Source organism: Hirundo rustica, chromosome 22 (assembly GCF_015227805.2).
Source record: "Hirundo rustica isolate bHirRus1 chromosome 22, bHirRus1.pri.v3, whole genome shotgun sequence".
Lineage (NCBI taxonomy): Eukaryota > Metazoa > Chordata > Aves > Passeriformes > Hirundinidae > Hirundo > Hirundo rustica.
The window spans coordinates 2,344,698-2,363,347 of NC_053471.1; the positions used below are offsets into that span (position 1 = coordinate 2,344,698).

The 18,650-nt window shown below is 52.0% G+C and overlaps 2 protein-coding genes across 5 annotated transcripts; one reads left to right on the forward strand and one right to left on the reverse strand.

Annotated features, from left to right (window-relative positions):
* The first annotated feature begins 541 nt into the window (after nucleotides 1-541).
* Nucleotides 542-6,283, forward strand: LOC120762319 (claudin-16-like). 3 transcript variants are annotated; one of them, XM_040084626.1, is made up of 6 exons: nucleotides 542-671; nucleotides 2,058-2,178; nucleotides 2,537-2,639; nucleotides 3,602-3,766; nucleotides 3,918-4,109; nucleotides 4,665-6,283. In XM_040084626.1, the coding sequence occupies exons 2-6, from the start codon at nucleotides 2,065-2,067 to the stop codon at nucleotides 4,754-4,756; spliced, it is 666 nt and encodes a 221-aa protein (XP_039940560.1). In that variant the 5' UTR covers nucleotides 542-671; nucleotides 2,058-2,064; the 3' UTR covers nucleotides 4,757-6,283. The 3 variants fall into 3 exon arrangements, with proteins under 3 accessions (XP_039940560.1, XP_039940561.1, XP_039940559.1); XM_040084627.1 differs by having other exon boundaries at nucleotides 5,817-6,283; XM_040084625.1 differs by having other exon boundaries at nucleotides 3,918-6,283.
* A 2,361-nt stretch (nucleotides 6,284-8,644) lies between these two features.
* On the reverse strand, nucleotides 8,645-16,173 carry YBX1 (Y-box binding protein 1). Of its 2 annotated transcripts, none has more exons than XM_040084674.2 (7): nucleotides 15,834-16,173; nucleotides 15,402-15,465; nucleotides 12,089-12,122; nucleotides 9,955-10,044; nucleotides 9,433-9,735; nucleotides 8,996-9,075; nucleotides 8,645-8,905 (listed from the first exon to the last, which is right to left on the reverse strand). In XM_040084674.2, the coding sequence occupies exons 1-7, from the start codon at nucleotides 15,988-15,990 to the stop codon at nucleotides 8,659-8,661; spliced, it is 975 nt and encodes a 324-aa protein (XP_039940608.1). In that variant the 5' UTR covers nucleotides 15,991-16,173; the 3' UTR covers nucleotides 8,645-8,658. The 2 variants fall into 2 exon arrangements, with proteins under 2 accessions (XP_039940608.1, XP_039940611.1); XM_040084677.2 differs by having other exon boundaries at nucleotides 8,645-8,893; nucleotides 15,834-16,147.
* Nucleotides 16,174-18,650: the final 2,477 nt, after the last annotated feature.

Sequence of the window (18,650 nt, forward strand, 5' to 3'; positions counted from 1 at the left end):
AGGGCAGCTCCAAGCGCCAGACAGTCGGGGTGCTGCTACCCAGGGTCACAGGCACCTCCCTGGGGGCTGACCAGACCTGGTACCTGAGCCATCACCGCTGCAGTGATTTTCACTCGATTTCTGCTTAATGGGGAAAAAAAGAAAGGTATTAATTACCAGCCAAAGAGGTTCATTATCACCCTGCCATTCCAGCTCCTTTCTCTGGCCCCTTCCAACCCTCTGAGCTCTGGTACCGCTCCTGGATCTTGGGCCACTCCAGTGTCTTAGGCCCCTCATTCTCAGGCAGTAATTGAAAGGTCTAATTAAAAAACAGGGGTTATTTGTCCAGGACACAGAGTCCCCCACCCGGGGAGAGCTCCCAGCAGGTTTCCACTGGTTTCCCCACGTGACATTTTTGGGGAGGCTCCACTCCCAGCCTATGACTGCTCTAACTGCAGGGATGCCCACCATGTCTCAGAGCACAAAGCCCAGCTGATGTACCTTGGAGAAACCTTAAATAGCCCAGCACAAGCTCCAGCTGGTGCTGCATATCCCTGATTCCACTAGATGAGTCAGGATCCAATCCCATCAGCACTTGAGATCCTTCCAGACCTACATCCTTATCCCAAATCATCAGCAACAAAGAGATTCTGTCATCATCCCACTGCAACAAGAAGGAGCCTGCGGTGAAGGTAATGCTCCCCACGAACCCCTTTTATTATCAACAAGTTTTAGAGCTGATTTTTCCCAGCGTTAAGACTTTCTTTCTCTTCTGGTTTTTTTTTTTTTTTTTTTTTTTTTTTTCCCTTGCTCATATAAATGAAGTGGCTGAACAGATTTTCTTCAAAGGCTCCAAAACAGCTGGGGTCTAGCAGAAACAAATAAGGTTCTGGGGAGCTAGCTCAGAAGGGAGCCTGGGGAATTTAAAAAAATTATTGTAAATTGGGGTCCAAGAGACTGCCCACTTGGAGTGAAGCTGATGGAAGGGCTCAGAGATGGTGGGAGGGTGATGCCTCTACTGCAATGACATCCCAGGAGGGGATGTGGGGGGAGATGGGGCACACGGGGTGTGGGGACCCCACCCTCCTTCCCACCTCTGCCCCACAGGGAGCCTGTGCCCTGCCAGCGTGGGCAGCCTCTGCCTGGAGGTACTAGACCTGGTGATGACGAGTTATCTTCTCATGCTAATTAACCCTTGTAGCTCAGAAACTCATCTGGTCTTGCTAATTAATGAATTTGTATGAACCCCTGTCCAAAGGGCTGTTGCTGTAGTTGCAACTTCAGGCAGTAAAATATTTGGCATTTGAGGTTGCAAAATGTGACAAAGTAGGGTTCCTGCCCAGGGTTTGCAGACACAACCTTGGGCACAGCTCCCCTCTCTGCAGAGTCCTTTCATCTAGGGATGGAAAACATCCATCTAGGATGGAAAACAGATGGTGCCATCCCTTCTGCTCTGTGGAAAGCCTTGGCAGCTCCTCAGGGCACCCACATCATGCCCCAGCAGCCTTTGTCCCCCTTGAAATGGGAGATATTTCTTTGGGCTTGTTAATCTTGTTTAAGATTAGGACACCTCCATGGGACATTTGTCTGTGCTCTGACCTGGACGTTCAACACCTCATAGCTTTTCTTGGAGTAAAAAACAAAAGCAAGAAAAGGCAGAGGATGTACCCACCAAGACATATGGCTGGGATGGAGTTCTCTAGAGGTTCTCTGGAGAAGTGCTTAGCTCACAGGTTTCTGTAGCAGCAGTTATTTGACAGTGGCCTCCAGCAGCTCTTGATTCCCAAAGGGCGAGTGCTGATGGTTGGCAGGTTCTTTTTGGAAGAGAGGGAGCCAGTGTGGGAACATCTCCACTGTAAAATTACTGTGGGTCTAAAAGATCTCTCTACATGTAAACCTGGCCCAACCTTGGCTGAGGACATTAGAGCATTTTGACAGCAAGTGAGCACCGGAGACAGGACCCAGATGACTCCTGGGGATCCAGAGGATGCCTGGCCTTGGTGGCACTTTGTCCTCGGAAGACTGAGTGTCTCAAAGCAGCCAGAGCAGAGCGGGTGAACATCTCTGTGTCCTTGCAGGTCACCCATGGGTGCAGCCCTGCAGGTGACAGCGTTTGGGCTCGCTCTTCTCTCAACGCTCTTCCTACTCCTGGCCACGTGCACGGACTGCTGGATGGTCAATGCTGATGACAGCTTGGAGGTGAGCAGAGAAATCCTCTGGAAGGTGAGCAGCCACCTTTAAGGTGAGCAGAGCAACCATCATCCTCAAGGTGAGCAGCTGAGAGCAAGGTGGGTGCCTTGCCATCCATGAGATTGCACCATGTCTCCACAGGCGTGGAAAAGAGACATGGTGGGACAAACCCACTGCTTTTTGAGTTGAAGGATTAGACCATTATGGAGATAGAGGGATGGAGCAGGAGAAAACAGAGAGCAGGAATGGGCAGGGAGTCCAGGTGTAGTGGTGGGAGCCTGAAATCTGCCCTGCTGGGCTGGGAGATCCGAGGGAAGCTGGGCAGACTCTGGTGCTTTTTGCATGAGCGCCTTTCTCCTGCTTCCAGGTAAGTCACAAATGCCGGGGCCTTTGGAGGGAGTGTGTCACCAACATGCAGGACGGGGTCAGGACCTGCGACCAGTATGACTCCATTCTGGCTGACCACCCAGGTGAGATGACCTGGCTTGCAGGCACTTAATAAGTTCACAGCTCGGAGTCTTCTTGAAAGGGAAGAGGGAAAGTGATTTTCATTGCACCAAGCTGCCCCCTGTCAGTCAGCCACACCAGCCTGGGGCTGCTCGTGGTCTCCTGCCCCAATCAACAGCTTGGCCTTGGCAGCAACTCGGGCTTCACTCAGACCTGCCATGGGGTTATCAGGCAGGAAAGAGGACGTGAAGCTGTGCCACCTCACCACAAACACGTTCTGGCACGTAGAGCCCCGGATTTGCAACCCACCGTGCTGCAGGCAGAGCAAGGACCATTCCCACTGGCCAAGGACTCCTGCCCACAGCTCAGGGACAGTCACATCAGGGTAGGGACATTTCTTCTGGCCTGCACAGGGCACATCAAGTGCTGCAGAGAGAACCCTTGTGTTGGGTCATGACGTGGAACAACACAAATTCAGGCAGTGGAGAAGGAAAATAGCTGATATGGACTAAAGGGGGCTGCCACCTTGCTCTGGGGAGAAGGGAGCTTTGCAGGGCACAGTCCCATCACAGCTGTGATGTGATCCATGCCAGCTCTTGTTTTTCACTGGTATATTGACATTTGCTGGTCAAAACACCTGCTACACAACTTGGAGGAAAAAACTGTGGACAGCAGTGTCTTCTGCTCCAGAGCAGTGTCTTCTGCTCCAGGCTTGAGCAGCTGACCACATACGAGGTGCTGATGGGTATGCCCTGAGTTGTTTGGTTTCTTGAGCTGGTCTAATCATGGGTTTAAGTCCTTATTAAGTTTCTTATGAGCTTGTTGAGCACCTTTCCCTTGGGCCATGGCAGGGATGGGGTTGGTGGGGATGGCCACTGGTGAGCTGGGTGACTCTAAGGACATAGGCAGAAATCTGGAGTGGAGAGACCTGATCCTCTGATTATTCCTCATTCCCATTTCCGGTTGTTTTAACTTCCCTGCCCAGTGAAGATCGTGGTGACACGGACCCTGATGATCACGGCGGATCTCCTGGCTGGCCTGGCCTTGGCTACACTGGTCCTTGGGCTTGACTGCATCACGTTCCTCAAGGAAGATCCTCGTGTCAAACTGAAGATGTGCTATGGAGCTGGAGTCATACTCGGCGCTGGGAGTGCGTGGCTGGGGAAGTTTGGGAGCAGACAGCCCTCGAGTCCCACAGGGAGCTGAGGAGCATGCCAGGAGCTGGCAGCACCCCCTCAGCGGGGCTTGGGGAGCATGGGGGGCGTTGTGTGGTTCTTTTTAACAAGCCCCATTCTTCCTAGGCATCCTGGGACTCGTAGGCTCCCTGTGGTATGCTGTGGACGTCTACGTGGAGAGGGCCATGCTGGTGTCACACAATATATTCCTGGGAGTCCACTACGACTTTGGGTGGTCGTGCTGGCTGGGGATGGCTGGCTCCACTGGCTGCTTTGTGGCATCTGTCCTGCTGACCTGCTGCCTCTATGCCTGCACAGGTCAGTCTGTCTCATTCCACCCCGTCCTATCTCAAGTTCCTTTTTGCCCTGCAGGAATAAGGGGTGAAGGACCAGCTCAGGGGGTCCAGGGGTCTCTTGCAGGGTCCAACCCAACCAAGGGGGACCCCTTTGTGCCCGGCTTGTGCCCCTTGACTGGGGAGGCTACACAAGGCAGAATAGGGCTGAGTGAGGGGTCCCATAAACCCTATAAATGCATGAAGAGGGTGCAGGGGTCCACACACATCTGTGGGCCTCCAGGTCCTGGTGAAGATGTGCTGATGTTTACTCAAGGCAGTAGCTGTGCTGGAGCTGAATCCCTGTCATCAGCCAAAGCCTGAGCCAGTGGCTGCAGGGGTGTGCTGGTTGAAATCCAGCCCCACCACCAGGGACATTGATGCCTCCCCAGATGTCATCTCCGGTCCTTATTCCTGGTCCCAAGGGGTGGAAGTCAGCCCTGCTGCCTGCCCATTTCTCCTGCCGTGTCCCCCTGCTGTGGCAGTCCCAAGTCACCCTGCAACTGCTGGCTGTGACACAACCCCAACTCTTTCCTGGTAGCCCCCAGCAGCCGCTGTGAGCCCCAGAGGCATCCCCAGCCCCGGGGCCAAAGAGCCACCAGCAAGATGTATGCCATGGATTCCCGTGTGTGACGGCCAACGGCACCTCCTGCAGCCAGCCCCGGTACGGGACACTGTCCCTGCCAGTCCGACCCCGTTAAAGCACTGCCACCCGTACTGAGACATTTCTGCAGCTGCTCCCAGGCTCTGACACAGCCAGCTGGCTGCTAAGAGTGAGGGCACTGCAGCACTCAGCCAGGGAAGGGGTTTTTTCCCCACCTCCAGCCAGGTTTCATGAAAATAAATCCCAGAAAAGTGTTGCTTTAAGAAAAGATGCCCCTGTTCCCTGGGGAAGCTGTCAGGACCCTGAGGGCAGAGCAGCTCCTCTGCCATTGCTCAGCCCATGCTTTGGGGTATTCAGTGGGAAGTCTTTTCTGCACGGAGCAGCACTGACTCCACGTGGCTGGGAGCCCTGGCTCCTCCCACACCAGCCCCACTGGAAACCTTCCCTGGGCTCGGACACAGGGCAGCACAAAATTTGTGCTCCAAAACTGGGTAAAACCAGGAGTCTGGAACACTCAATGTTTTCATGGGGGATCAAGGAACACCAAAGCCATACACACCAGACACGAGGAGGTGAGTCAGTCTGAAGCCTGATGGAGATGCTCCACCAGCAGAGTGGGGTTTTTGAGTTCATGCAAAATGGGATTTCTGTTTTCCAAATGAATTATCTTTCAGCACTTGTAAACCATTATAAAAACAAACCAGAACCTGAAACCAGCACCAACTCAATCCCCATCACGCTCAATTACTGAATGTTTGCTCATTCACTGACTTCTCACCCCAAGCTAAGCACAGACACCACACAGCACAGGGACACCAAGCAGAAGCTCCTCAGCGCTGTCACCCTGAGAGGAGGCAGGCCGAGCTCCAGGGCACAGCAGATGGTGCTGCAGGGGCACGGTCAGTCCCCAAAACAGATAGGGGTGAAGTCACAGTCCCAGTCCTGCAGCCCAGGCAAGCTGCAAAGCACCTGCACGTTCCTCCAGGACCCAGAGGAGCTGCGAGGGTCCTCTTGAGCCATCTGCCCCTTCACATGAAGCCAAAAGGCAGCAAGGCTGCTGCTTATTGCAGGTTCTCACACTTTTGCCAGATGGCATGTCCAGGGCAAGTCTGTGCCCATCACCAGCAAAACCCCAGGAACCCAGGGAAGGAGAAAATCCCAACACTGAGTGACAGGAAGAAGGAGCAGAGATGAGACTTTGCTGTCAAACAGCAGTGTCTGGGGGGCAGGATGCTCCCAGATGGCACAGCCAGGGGATGGGCAGGTGGGAGCATTACAAGGTGCTTGGAGAGAGCAAAGCCAGGAGCACTGGGATTGTTGGGACACTGGAGCCCACAGGAAAATGAAGAGCACAGAGCTCACCAGGACATAGGAAGGTCCCACGAGCTGCCCTTGGACAGGGGTTCTAACGGGTGCTGTCAGAGCACGGCACAGCTGGGCACAGACAAGGGGGAGCCCCACGCTGAGGGAGCAGCCCCCACTCCCCAGGTTCTCACCACGGCACTGGGCTGCAGCCAAAGCCACTTTTGGCACAAGGCACAGCTCTGGCTCCGTGCTTCTGCACCCCTGGGGGACAGCTGGCTCTGCAGTGCACTCAGGAGCTCCAGCACAGCCCCAGGGACAAGTTTGGGATATTCTGGAATCTAAAACCGGGCACAGGGTGCCCAGAGAAGCTGTGACTGTCCCATCCCCTGGAAGTGTCCAAGGCCAGCTTGGAAAGGGCTTGGAGCCACCTGGGATAGTGGAAAGTGTCCCTGCCCCAGTGGCAGGGTATGGGATGAGGCGAGCTTTAAACCCAAACCAACATGGCATTCTACCATTTTTGGGGGAGCGTTTCCCCTTTTTTTAAAGCACCCTCAACACCATCTCAGCTCTGCAAGTGCTGTACCCCAGCAAGGACATTCAAGCTGCTCTAGCAAACAGCTCCTGAAAAACACCGGGCTAGCAACAAGCACTCCCACCCCTCCCCAATCTGACTCAATTGCATCTTCATTGGTTTTTTTACTTCAGTTTTTCTGTTTTACCCCACCAGCCTGCATGCCCAAGGAGCAAAGCAGCCACTTTTTTCCCCCAAACCTTCTATGAATATTTAAAACCCTTTCACACAAAAGTGGGTTTAAAACACCTAAGCACACATGGTAACTCTTTAAGACCTTTATTAACAGATGCTTGCAGTTTGACTTGAAAAAATCAGGCGTATATTTCATACAAATTAAAAATGAGGTTCTTAAAAATCTCAACGTGACCAGATATGAAACAATTTACAAACTTTTAAAGGTATATTGAGAAAAAACAGGCTTTTAAAAAACGTGTTTATCATTTCCAAAAAGAGAATTCTTTAGGTAAAAATAATAAAAACCCCATGCTGCATAGATAATGCAGATAGTTCTAGTAATCTGGTCAACAGCAAAAAGCAAGCACTTAAGGTCTTCCGTTCCAATTCTTTTGTTCATTTCTTATTGCTGGAATTTCATTTTCGTCTTCATTTCTTAAAGTCTTTTCTTTGATGACTAAACTGAAAAAGAGGGAAAAAAAAAAAAGGCTGATCAGACAGGTTTCAAAGGGTTACAGGGGTGCTTTGTGTACCAAGACTCACCTACAACTCAAAAATTCACCCTAAGCCGCCTGTCAGAAGCTCCCAGGCCAACCCTCACCAGCTGCTGTCCCTGGTCAGCCCCATCCCCTGCAACCACACCACAGGACCAGTGCCCAGGACTCCAAGAGAGCACTCAAACCCCAAGGGTGAAACTCAAACCCTCCAGTCATGGGGAGGGCTGCTTCCACCAGGCTCTGCCACTGCTCAGAGCACAGAAACTAAACCCAATGTTCTCCAATGCCACCAGGACAGCAGGAGGAACCAAGGTGCCACTGTGGTATCCTTTTGAAGCCCATGTTCTAAGAATTCATCCAGGAGGTGTTGACCACAAAGATGAATACCAGGATACAACAAACCTTCACCAAAAGTGCACAGAGGTCACTGCAGCACAGCCTGGACAGTGACTCAATGATCCATCTGCATGTGGAACGTGAAGCACTCGAGCCCATGCAGAGCAAGTCCCCAAGCTCCCACAGCTGGGAGAAGCTGCAGCTGCTGCCAACACTGAGCCCAGCTCCTCCAGCCCCTGTCCATCCCATCAGAGTCTGCTCCCACTACAGCCTAAAAGCCTCCTCCACCTTCCTGCCCTCCCAGTAATGAGCAAGGAGCAAGTGACCAAAGGAATGGGATACAAACACATGGATGACAAGAAATGCAGTAGAGTCCTGGCCATGATTCTGCTAATTCCCAAATTAGCAGAACTGTCCCTCAGGAGTCAGCACCAAACAAGCCCCAGCCACAGCCAGGTTCCCTTGCAAACTAACCCTGCCTCTGGCCCGTGCCCTGCACACAACCCTCCCGAGCCCCTGCCTCAGCACTGCAACAACAGCTCCCACACACTGACAAAAGCACTTTGATTAGATAAAAAGCTGCCCCCGAGACACTTCAGCTAACTCCACATCACTGCAGAAATGGATGCTGAGGTCTCAATGCCATCCCCTTCCCTGTAGGGACTCAGGCGTTGATGGAGCTAGGTAAATCCCAGCACACGCTTCTCCTGACTACTTTTAAGTGTTTACACTCGCACTGCTCGGATTTCTGGATGAGCAGAGACTGCTGTAAACCTGAACTACCTCACACAGCCAAGATTCAACGTGTAACATTATTCCATCAATGACAATTAAAGCTTGTAACTAAGCCCTCCCAATTAGACGGCATTGACGCAACAAGGCCTCACGGTCTGGTTCTGCAGACACGATCACAGATCAGCTACAGCACGTGGGAGCAAGAAGGGTGCAAACCTCGTAAGGCACAAATTAAAAGCGTCAAAAGAAAACAGCATCCCCAGGGCCCTGGTGACGCACCCGGATGATGGTAGAGATGTTAAGCCGGTATTTACTCAGCCCCGCCCTGCTCAGCCTCGGGAGCGGACGTGTTCTCAGCTGGTGGTTCGGCTGTCTTCGTCTCTTTGCCATCTTGTGGTTTAGGGTTCTCTGGGCGTCTGCGTCGGTAGTTGAAATTACGGCGGTACCGACGTTGAGGTGGCTGCTGACTTTGGGTTTCATCCCCTTGGTTCTCTTTATCTTCTTCATTTCCGTCCTCTCTAGGCTGTCTTTGACGAGGAGGACCCCTGAAAGTCAAGCTAGGCTTTAACCATGCAGCACCTGAGCACCGCCATGTCCTGGCTCTGCGGCTGAACAAGGCTAAAGCCAGCAGCTCATCTGCAGCATACCTGCGAAATCTCGGTCTGTAACCCCGGTACATGTTTTGCCTGACTGGTCTGCCGTCTCCTGCACCCTGGTTGTCAGCACCCTGCAAGACATCAGGCCACAGACCCCCTCAGCCCCATCCAGAAACGTGCTAACTCCACAGCTTGTCACGCTGTGAGAAAGGAGCTGGAAGACTGTCAGTTCAGTCAAGGTGAACAGCAGATCTAGGGAACAGGTGTGCACACGATGGAGAATCCTCCAGTAAATCATACATATCGAAACACTCTGGTTTTTAGAAGCTGTAACACGAAGACCTTCAGCTACTTCATTTCACACTACTACCAAACCTTACCAAAATCATCTGGAGTACCTACAAGAAGCGTCAAAAGGTGCATCCCATCACCCTGCTCCAAAGCAATCAACCAAGCCCGTTTAGCACCGTCTGCCAGGCAAATGTTACCTCCACTATCTCTCCCTGCACGGGAGGGTTGGTGTATTGTGGACGACGCCCGTAGGGCCTACGCATGTAGTAAGGTGGGTACCGCCGCCTGCGATAGGGACGGCGTTGCTGGGCTTGACCTTCTGGTATGTTCTCTGCTCCTTCATTCTTTTCCCCACTCTCACTGTTCTGGTAGTTTTGCTGGTAGTTGCGTGGAGGACCCCTACGACGTGGATATCGTCTGTAATGGTTACGGTCTGCTGCGTATTTACTGCCCTGCACTGGAACTCCACCAGGTCCTGTGACATTGGCTGCCTCCGCACCCTAAAGAGTGGAAACAGCATTAGGGGAAACAGTCACCATCCCAGCAGCTGCAGCGAACAGTTTAGTACTGAGCAATGATTTGCATCCACGTTGTGAAGAAATGAAAAACCATCCACCTCCTTGGATGTCATCAGGCATCAACTCAAACCACAGGCACCACACCAAAGCCTGCAGTCGGAGTTTTCCATGTGCGCTCTGACACACGAGAGATGCGTTTACCTTTTCTCCCTCAACCACATCAAACTCCACGGTCTCTCCGTCTCCTACGCTGCGGAGGTACTTCCTGGGGTTATTCTTCTTTATGGCAGTCTAACAACACAACAGTGCAGACACAGCGTAAGAATACAAAGGAAGACTTTTTTTTTAAAGATTATTAAATATTCAATTTATTCATCTTAGGAGAAAGATCTGTACTCCTGAAAAAGCAACTGAATCATTGGGATAATCCAGGAAGTCATAAAATGTACCTGTATTACACTCTGGACTATTTGAAATGTGGAACAGCTTTACCATTAACTGGAAGCACCAGTCAACGTCCTGTCTGCTGGCTAAAAAGGCAGTTTGAAAACAGAGGAAAACTCCCACTGGCTAAAGGATTCCTAACCAGAGTTTAAGATTCAACATCACTATGGTAATTTTACATTCCTCTGAAGCCTATACACCAATTTATCAGCCTTTCTTGGATTTCCAGCCCTCCATTATTTCCCACACACCACAGGACACAGCAGCTTCTGTGTTCCATACTCTGCAAACACAGGAATGGCCAGGTACCAAGAGATCTCCTCAGAGGCTTCCAACACCGTAGTTTCTACCACAGGACCAACCAATCAATCCTAAATCTACTCCAGCTGTGTATTGCACAAGGCCTGGCCTTTTCCAGGGGTCAGCACCAGACAATCCTCTACCTCAGTGGCCATGTGTCACACAACATCACTAGAACAGACTCAGTTTTGGTGCTCTGCAGTACTGGATGACATCTTTGACAGACAAATTAATACTCAATACACACCATGCTCAGCCATGTTCTGCTTATCAAACACTTTAACTAAAGGGCAATAAAAGTGTGCTAACTTTAACATAAATACCTGCCACACAGTTTGATTAGATTTTTTTTCCCTCTAAACGGAACAACATCAACGGGAAAACATGCCCACAAGTCTCAGTAACTTTAAGGAAAGCCTTATTACAAAAGCAGCCAGTCCAACAGCTTTTTGTGATAGCTGAGCTATGTAACAGGGATGGAGAAAAGCATATACAGCTAGAACTTCTCAAACAACCTGACTGCTTTCAGATTAGAGCCCTATAACTGCTTTATTGTGAAAACTATTACACCAAAACAAATCATTACCAAGCTGTTATTTCAGAAACATAGATAGTAGCTACATGACAAGTCCTGTAACACAACCAGGAAGTCAAGGTCACTCACAGGTGACCCTACATGCCAGGTGGGTGTGAAAGCCTCCCCTCAGGGTATGTATCACCTCTCACAAACCAGTGCCTCTAAAAGCCGGTAATTCAGACAAAGAAAAAGAAAAAAGCTGAGAAATGATAAACACAAAACACTTCCTAGGCCTTGATCTTCCCTTCCTTTGTGTTAACATCGGCAGCATATCCCTAACCTGAGACCAAAGAATGACCCATGGACTCCCAAATGCCAGAAGTAAACCAGGCTCCACCAAGAATTCTTTATGGGCTGCTTACTAACAAGATCCTGAGCCACAAAGGGCAAAAAGCAAATTGCTGCTAATCACAGCCTTGCAATTCAGACAAAGAACTAAACTAAGGCAAACCTGCTCCATGAAATAAGACACAGGTGTGGTGTGCAGTCTTGGGCTATTTTCCAGAGGCTTACCTGTTTGCCTTCCATTATATCTAAGGATACGTATCAGTTAAATTGAAAAGCCCCTACTAAAATGTTTGTATACTTTCACTAGAAAACCTAGAGCAATAAAATCTATAATTTTGCCTAAGAAAAAAAAAGAGCCTCATTCATTGGCACCTCATCCCTCAGTTAAATTAATTTCTCTCCATGTTACAAGCTTTTAATTTATTTCCAGATGCTTACTTAACCACTGTATGAATCCACAAGATGACTGGACTCCAAGCAGTTATTCCCATGCCCATGCTGGCAGCCAGTGCAATTCTCCTCACTGTACACCATCAGCCCACTCAGCCAACGTACAAAACCCCAAAGTGCAAGCAGGCTCTACTTGCAATGCAACCAAGAATCATTTGTTTGTGTTCAAGTAACAATGAAAATGCAAGGCTCTTCCACAACTTCAATCCTACTTAAATGGGGCAGGCACAGTCAATTTCTGAGAGGGAGTATGTTTCAGTTTGAAGGAAATCTTACCTGATGGACAAACACATCTTCCTTGGTGTCATTCCTGCAAGACAACAGGAAATTGACATTTGTGAATAAAATGCACAGTAAATTAAAAATTCAGTTGTTTGGTACAGAGCCAAAACACAGATCTATCCTAACAGGCTTTGAGCATTACTCCTCAACCTGCTCCCAGCTAGTTCCTATCAGCTCACAGTGTGCAGGGAAGAGATCGGCAGGCAGGTTACACAAAGTGCAAAGCACGTGCTGAAGGTTCAGCAGGGCACGTTCCTCCTCACTGCTGCACAGCCCTCTATCCTTCACATCCCATCAACAGGAGATGTCTGAACACCTGACAGTGACATCTCACTCCTTCCCAGCAGTGCTGTGTGCAAGACTGGCTACTGCAGCTTTTGGAGCCTCACTTCCATCCCCTCAGCCTCAACGTTCCACTCACCCAAGGAACAGCAACACCAGCTGCCCGTGAAGGCAGCACAGTCAGTCATGCCTTGGTCTCACCTCTCAAGAAACAGCTCAGGTCTGTATCTCTAAGGACCCAAGAGCACCCATCCTTCAGCATGGCCCTGGCAGAGCCTCCACAACTGCCACAAGCCTGAACAACCATCAATACCAGCTTGAGTGAGAAGTTCCTATTCTGCTCTCAAGATGTACAGCAGATACCCTTGCACTGGTTAGAGCTGCACAAGCCATCTCCTCCACTCCTGAAGCATGTACATCCCAGCTCCCAGCACACCAACCCACCCTCACTGCAGTGTGAAGTTTCATTACTGCATGGAACCCTTTGAATCAACAGCAAAGTTGCTTTTATTTCCTGGAATGACTGGTTAAAGACATCAGCTTGTGTGAAAACATGCTCTGAACTGGAGTGCTCACACCTAGTGGTAACAGAATACTTTTAGTAAGATAAAGTCAGGCGCTCCTCACCCCTGGCTTTAGAAAGTGAGAACTGACAATTAAACTTCTTCCAGCAACTCCATCCAAGCTAGAGCTATTCTGCAGACATCACCAGTAAAATAAGTCCCTCTGTTTCCTCTTGAAATTGATGCCTACAGACCTCAAAGGCTGCTGGGAAAGGCAGCCAAAAGGCAGCGGAGCAGAGCCACTCTGATCTCATCTCCAAAGGCCCACGATGCAGCACCCAGAAGCCCTTGCAAAGCCAAAGCTGAAAGACTCTTCTTCAAAGCACAATGTCCAAAACGCTGAAAACCTTCACAAGAGCATAGTAACATATTTCTAGCAAAAATGTTGAGCACCTTCCTTCATCCTCAGCTGAAAAACAGCGGTACGAAGTGCTCCACAAGCACAGAAGCCTTGTGCTTTTGCCCAAGTTGAATTTTGGACAACCAGAGCTGATACTCGTTTTTAAAATCCTTTTCAAAGCGGTTTCTATTCAAGAGGACATCAGAGTTTTGGTTTGACAACTGACTGGGTCACACAGAGCTCACTGAGTCAAGTGAAAACACACCAGGCCATTTCACAGCCTCACACCACTCCCAATGCTGTTTTCCAGCAAGCACCTCTGGAAGAAGCAAGCATGCTGGCGTGTGGATGATGGAACAGCAGGACCATCACTTTTTCGAAGAAAATTTGGAAGTGTACAAGAGAAACACCCATTCTGAAGGGCCGAACAAATCATTCAGCTGATCTTTGCACTACACCGCCCTTCCATTCACATCTTTTATCCACAAAAAATTAGAAAAAGGCAAACAGACCAAAGCAGACAGACTAAGAAGATGCCAAGTCCAGCAGGGCACCAAATACCATGCCAGACACTGCAGCTCCAGTTATGGTACAGACCAAGCCAGTGGCTTTTGCACATCTACTCGTTATTTTGGCAAACGCGAGAAACAACCATCAAAGAGCCAGAATTCCAACACCTCCCTATTCTGGAACAGAATCACACTTCTAACATTAAAAACGCACAGAAAATTCCGCAAGTGAGCATGCATCTACATCAAAGCTCATTTCAGTTCTGAAGCCTCATTTTATCTGAAAGCAGACCTGGCTAAACCAGAGCCATGCAAGGGCGGGAGCTCCTGGCACAGCTTCCCTGCAGCCAGGCAAAGATTCCAGAGCTGAGGAAATGTCCTCCCCTTCAGTTACCAGGCTCTAATCTCTTGATAATACGAGATCATGCTGGGTTTCTCATTACAAATGGCAACCTCGGGGATTTAACAGCTGCCAAAGTAATGACTGGGGAAGCTACTCGGATGTCTCAACTAGCTGCTGCTGCTTCCTTGCTTGACTGACATCACAGAACGTACTCACTACTGAGGGAACAGGAAAAGCCTTCCCTCGAGGTGGGGTTTGTGGCTGGGACTTGGGAGGCGTTCCCAAGGCTAGAGACACGACAGCTCCCAGCACTGGTGACTGCACAACGCTGGGAGCTGAAGCATGGTGTGAACAATGCAAACTGGGCAGACTGGGAGGCAAGTTTGTAAAGCTGAAGACACAAAACCAAATCAGGAGCTTGACACGCCATTCAGACTAGTTCACAGAGTAACAGGCAGTTCAAAAAGGCAGTGTTTAAACTAAACATAAGCACAAGGCCCAATAATAACACTACGCTTACTGCCCCTAAAGGGGGGATTCCCCAGTTTTCAGCCACATTCTGAGACTGGGGAGTTTAAGTACCACAAATTAAGGGAAAACCACAAATTAAGGGAGCACCCCGGAGAGAGCCTCTCAACCCATGGGGCCAAAAATTTCCCATCTTTTAAAAACTTGTTTGCAGAGCACTTCCCCTCCCTGACAGGCATTTAGGCATGTAATGTTCAAATTATTCTTTCACATCAACTACTGTCATAAAAAGAATCTTCTAGGCACTTGTCTTATCAGACCTGTCCATACACTTCAGTGTGGCACCAGACCATGTGAATTCTGCTCCTTTTGCTCATTTTCCCACATGCTGAAGCAGTCCTCATTACAGCATTTTGAACTACCAAGTGCTCAAAGCAATTTTTGCTCGCATTGACTGAACTTCACGCAGGAACTTAAATACTGTGCGTGCTGACAGCCAGTATACTTTTATATCCTTAAGTGGGGAGAACAAAACCCCTAAAACACCATAAAAGAAAGGACCACAATGTAAGACACACCGCCGCGAAAACAGACTCGCTTCGAGAGCGCGGCTCTTGTCCAGGTTACAGGACTCAAAAGCCAACCAGGCGAGCGGGTCAGAAACCCCGGGGCGGAGAAAGCACGCATCTCACCAGCCCCTTCTACCGAGAGGCGGCCAAGGCACGGCCGCCCCCCGCCCCGCTGTCACCGCGCCGCTCCCCGGGGCTCCCCGTAGCGAGGCCGGCCGCGTCCGGGCGCTCACCTGTTGATGAAGCCGTAACCGTTCCTCACGTTGAACCATTTCACTGTTCCCAAAACCTTCGTTGCTGCGGGGAGAGGGGGCAGAGGGGGCCGAGGGGAGGGGAGGGAGCGGCGCGTCAGGGGCACGTGGCGGGGCGCGCGCACAAAGGCCCCGCGTGGCGGACATCTTGCGCCGCCCCGCCCCCACCCGGCACGCGGGGCCGGCGGCGCGCGGGGAGAGGGAGAAGGGGGCGATCAACGGCCGCGGCGCGCGCCGGCGGGGACACGCGCCGGGGGGCGCGCGCCGCCCCTCGCGGGGGAAGGGGAGGGAGGGGGGGGGGGGCGGTGGGGAAGGGAGCGCGCGCCACCCTCAGCCACGGCGGGGGAGGGGCGAAAGGATCGGGGCTTCCCCACCCGCCCCGGGACCGCCGGGGGACCCCCGGGCTGCCCTCACCGATGACCTTCTTGTCCCCGCCAGCGGGAGGCGCCGCCGAGGCCAGGCCGCTGCTCCCGTTCCCGGTCCCGCCGTTTGGCTTGGAGTCGGCGGGGGCGGCGGGAGCCGCCGCGGGGACGGGGGCGGCGGGCGGCTGGGTCTCGGCCTCGCTGCTCATGGCGGCGGCTGTTCGGTGCGGACGGTGGTGGTGACTGCTGTTTGCGCCGCCTCCCGCGGTGTGATGGTGACTGAGGCCGGCCGTGGGGGGGGGGGGGGGGCTGCTCCCTGCTCCGGGCTCGCTGAGCTCCGCTCTCCGCTCCCGATACCGATCGAACTGGCCACAATGGCGGCGCGCACCGGCTAGCCACCCCGCGCGCCCCGCCCGCGCGCGCCGCAATTCGCCGCCCGGCCCGCCGGTTAAACGGAGAGAGACCCCATTGGCCCCTCCCCGGCCCGCCACCGCCCCCCGCCCGAAGCCTATTGGCGGCCACGCCTGCCTCTCCTCCGCAGCGCGCTCCCATTGGCCGCTCCGCCCGCGGCTGCCAGGCTCGCTTTTCTCACCGGCCCGCCCGAGTCCCCGCCCGCGCCCCTGATTGGCCGTTCATGCCGCCGCTCCCGCCCCCAACGGGCACGATCGGGGAAGTGCGCGCGACCATGTGGCGGCGGCCGCTGTCCCCTGGCGCGCGCGGCCGCGCTTCCGCTCGCTGGAAGCGCGCGGGGCGCCGCCAGCCTGCCCGCGCTCCCCGGGTGACCGCTCCCACAGTGACTGCCAGAACGGGCCCGGGAGAGTTAAATACCAGCGGGGAATGGCCCACTTGGAGCCGTGTCAGAGCTCCCGAATCCACGTACGCACATGCAGCTACAGCGCTGAGCTGACACGCGGGGAATCAGCTTTTCCCGAAGTATCCCATCCTTCCCTTCCCGGAGGGGCGGGGGTAGCTCCTCACCCTGAGCCCTCCTACCCGCCCAGGCTGTCGGGAAAGCATCACTGCTGGGTCCTTTAGCCCGCTGGAGCCGTTCTCCAAGCAGCAGCTCTCAGCTCCTCTTTGCCTCCTTTATCCGCATGTACAGCAGCCCGCAGATACCCGACATTTCCTGCTGGATTCCCCAGAGGGAAGGTCCAGAGGAAAGCCCTGTCCTTGTCCAACAAGTTAAATTTCCCTTAGGCACTTGGAAAAATGTGGTTGGTGGCCACAGATTCCTAGCCCTGCCTTGGCTGTGTCATTCATTTGACTAAGAGGAGGGAAAGGGAAAGATCATCAGCAGCCACCCAGAAGGTTTCTGGGAGATCAGCCACCACTCCACCACCATTTTTGCAACCAACGTGAATCCCCTTGGGATGAGCCCTTTCAGCACTGCACACAAATCACTGCCCAGCTCACCATCCCAGTCCCCCACATTCCACCCTGGCCAGGTGAGGGACTCCAGAGAGGCCAAGATCAACACACCACATCAACCCCTTAGGAACACTGGTCCCATCCTGCACTCTGGGGAACTCTTCCACCTGATCTTCAACTCCGTAAATGAAGGGAAGGCTTGAAAACAATAAAACAATCCCACAAGGATCTGCACCAGGATGATGACCTGGATAAAGAAGCTACAGTGATGTCAAAATTGGATGCTGCTTAGTGAGTCACCTGAAAAATAATCTTACAATAGAATGGGAATTAGGGAATACACCAGGCAGCAACCCACGAGGGAGAAAATGGTGGAGAAAAGTCCAGCTCTGGGAGGAAATTTGTGGGGATGTCAGGGCCATGCACCTACAGATGAAACTGTGGGCCCCAACAATGTCTTTGAGGGGGCGACACTGTGGGGTCCACAGGCAACTCAGACCCTCAGGGAAATGCACAGGCCACCCCAGAAATACCATCTCCAGTTGTAGCATCCACAGCTGGAGGAAGATGCTGGAGCTGAGAAGAGCTCCATCATCTCCTCTACAGAAGGACACTCCAGGATTTGCTGCCTACAACACAAGGGTGACATCATGGGGGAATTAAACCAAAAAATGTGGTCTTTGAGAAGACTTTCAGCCAGCAGGTAAGGAACAAGGAACACAAGCTGGAAAGCTGGAACCCTGCACATACCACGTTGAAGGGAAATAAAATGGGATGTAATTAGCCATTGTAAACAACAAAGAGGTAGTAATGGATTAGCCACTCTTAATTAATCTGGGGAAGCTCTGTGACCCCTGTATGCAGAAAGTGAGACCAGCTGATGGCAGTGATATAAATACATTAGGCTGAAAAAGTGCTGCTAAGCCTGGACCAGAAATAAACTGGTTTCCCTGGTGAAAAAATGGTGAATTTGGGTACCAGCAGCCAGAAGTGCAAACCCCAGCATAGCACTGCAAGACATAGCTCCCTGAGGCACCTGTTGAAAATCTTCAACCCTCCTCTCACAGGAGAGCCCTCTGCAAAGCATTTCTAGGGCTGGGAAAGAAAGGACTGGGGTGTCTGTGCTTCTTTTATCACCTGATGTTCTGCAGGTACAAAGTGACATGCCTCAGGCTGGAGAGACGTGAGTGTCCTCAGCTGCCGTGCAATCCCAGGAATGAAGATACAGGAATCCTGACAGCCAGAGCCTGCTGGATGCAGGATTTCAGAGAGCCATGAGAGAAAAGAGCACAGCCAAGCCTGTGGGAGCTTCCTCCAGCACATCAGTGCTGGGCAAGGCCCAGCTCAGGCAGAGAGTGCACCCCACAGCTGCTGGCCCAGGGAGGGATGGGATCTCTCTGCATGGCATAAAGCACCTGCACGTGACAGAACAGACTCTGTCCTAACTTTAAACAGGCTCTTTACCTTTAAACAGCTGGATGAGAAGCTCCTGCTGGAACCC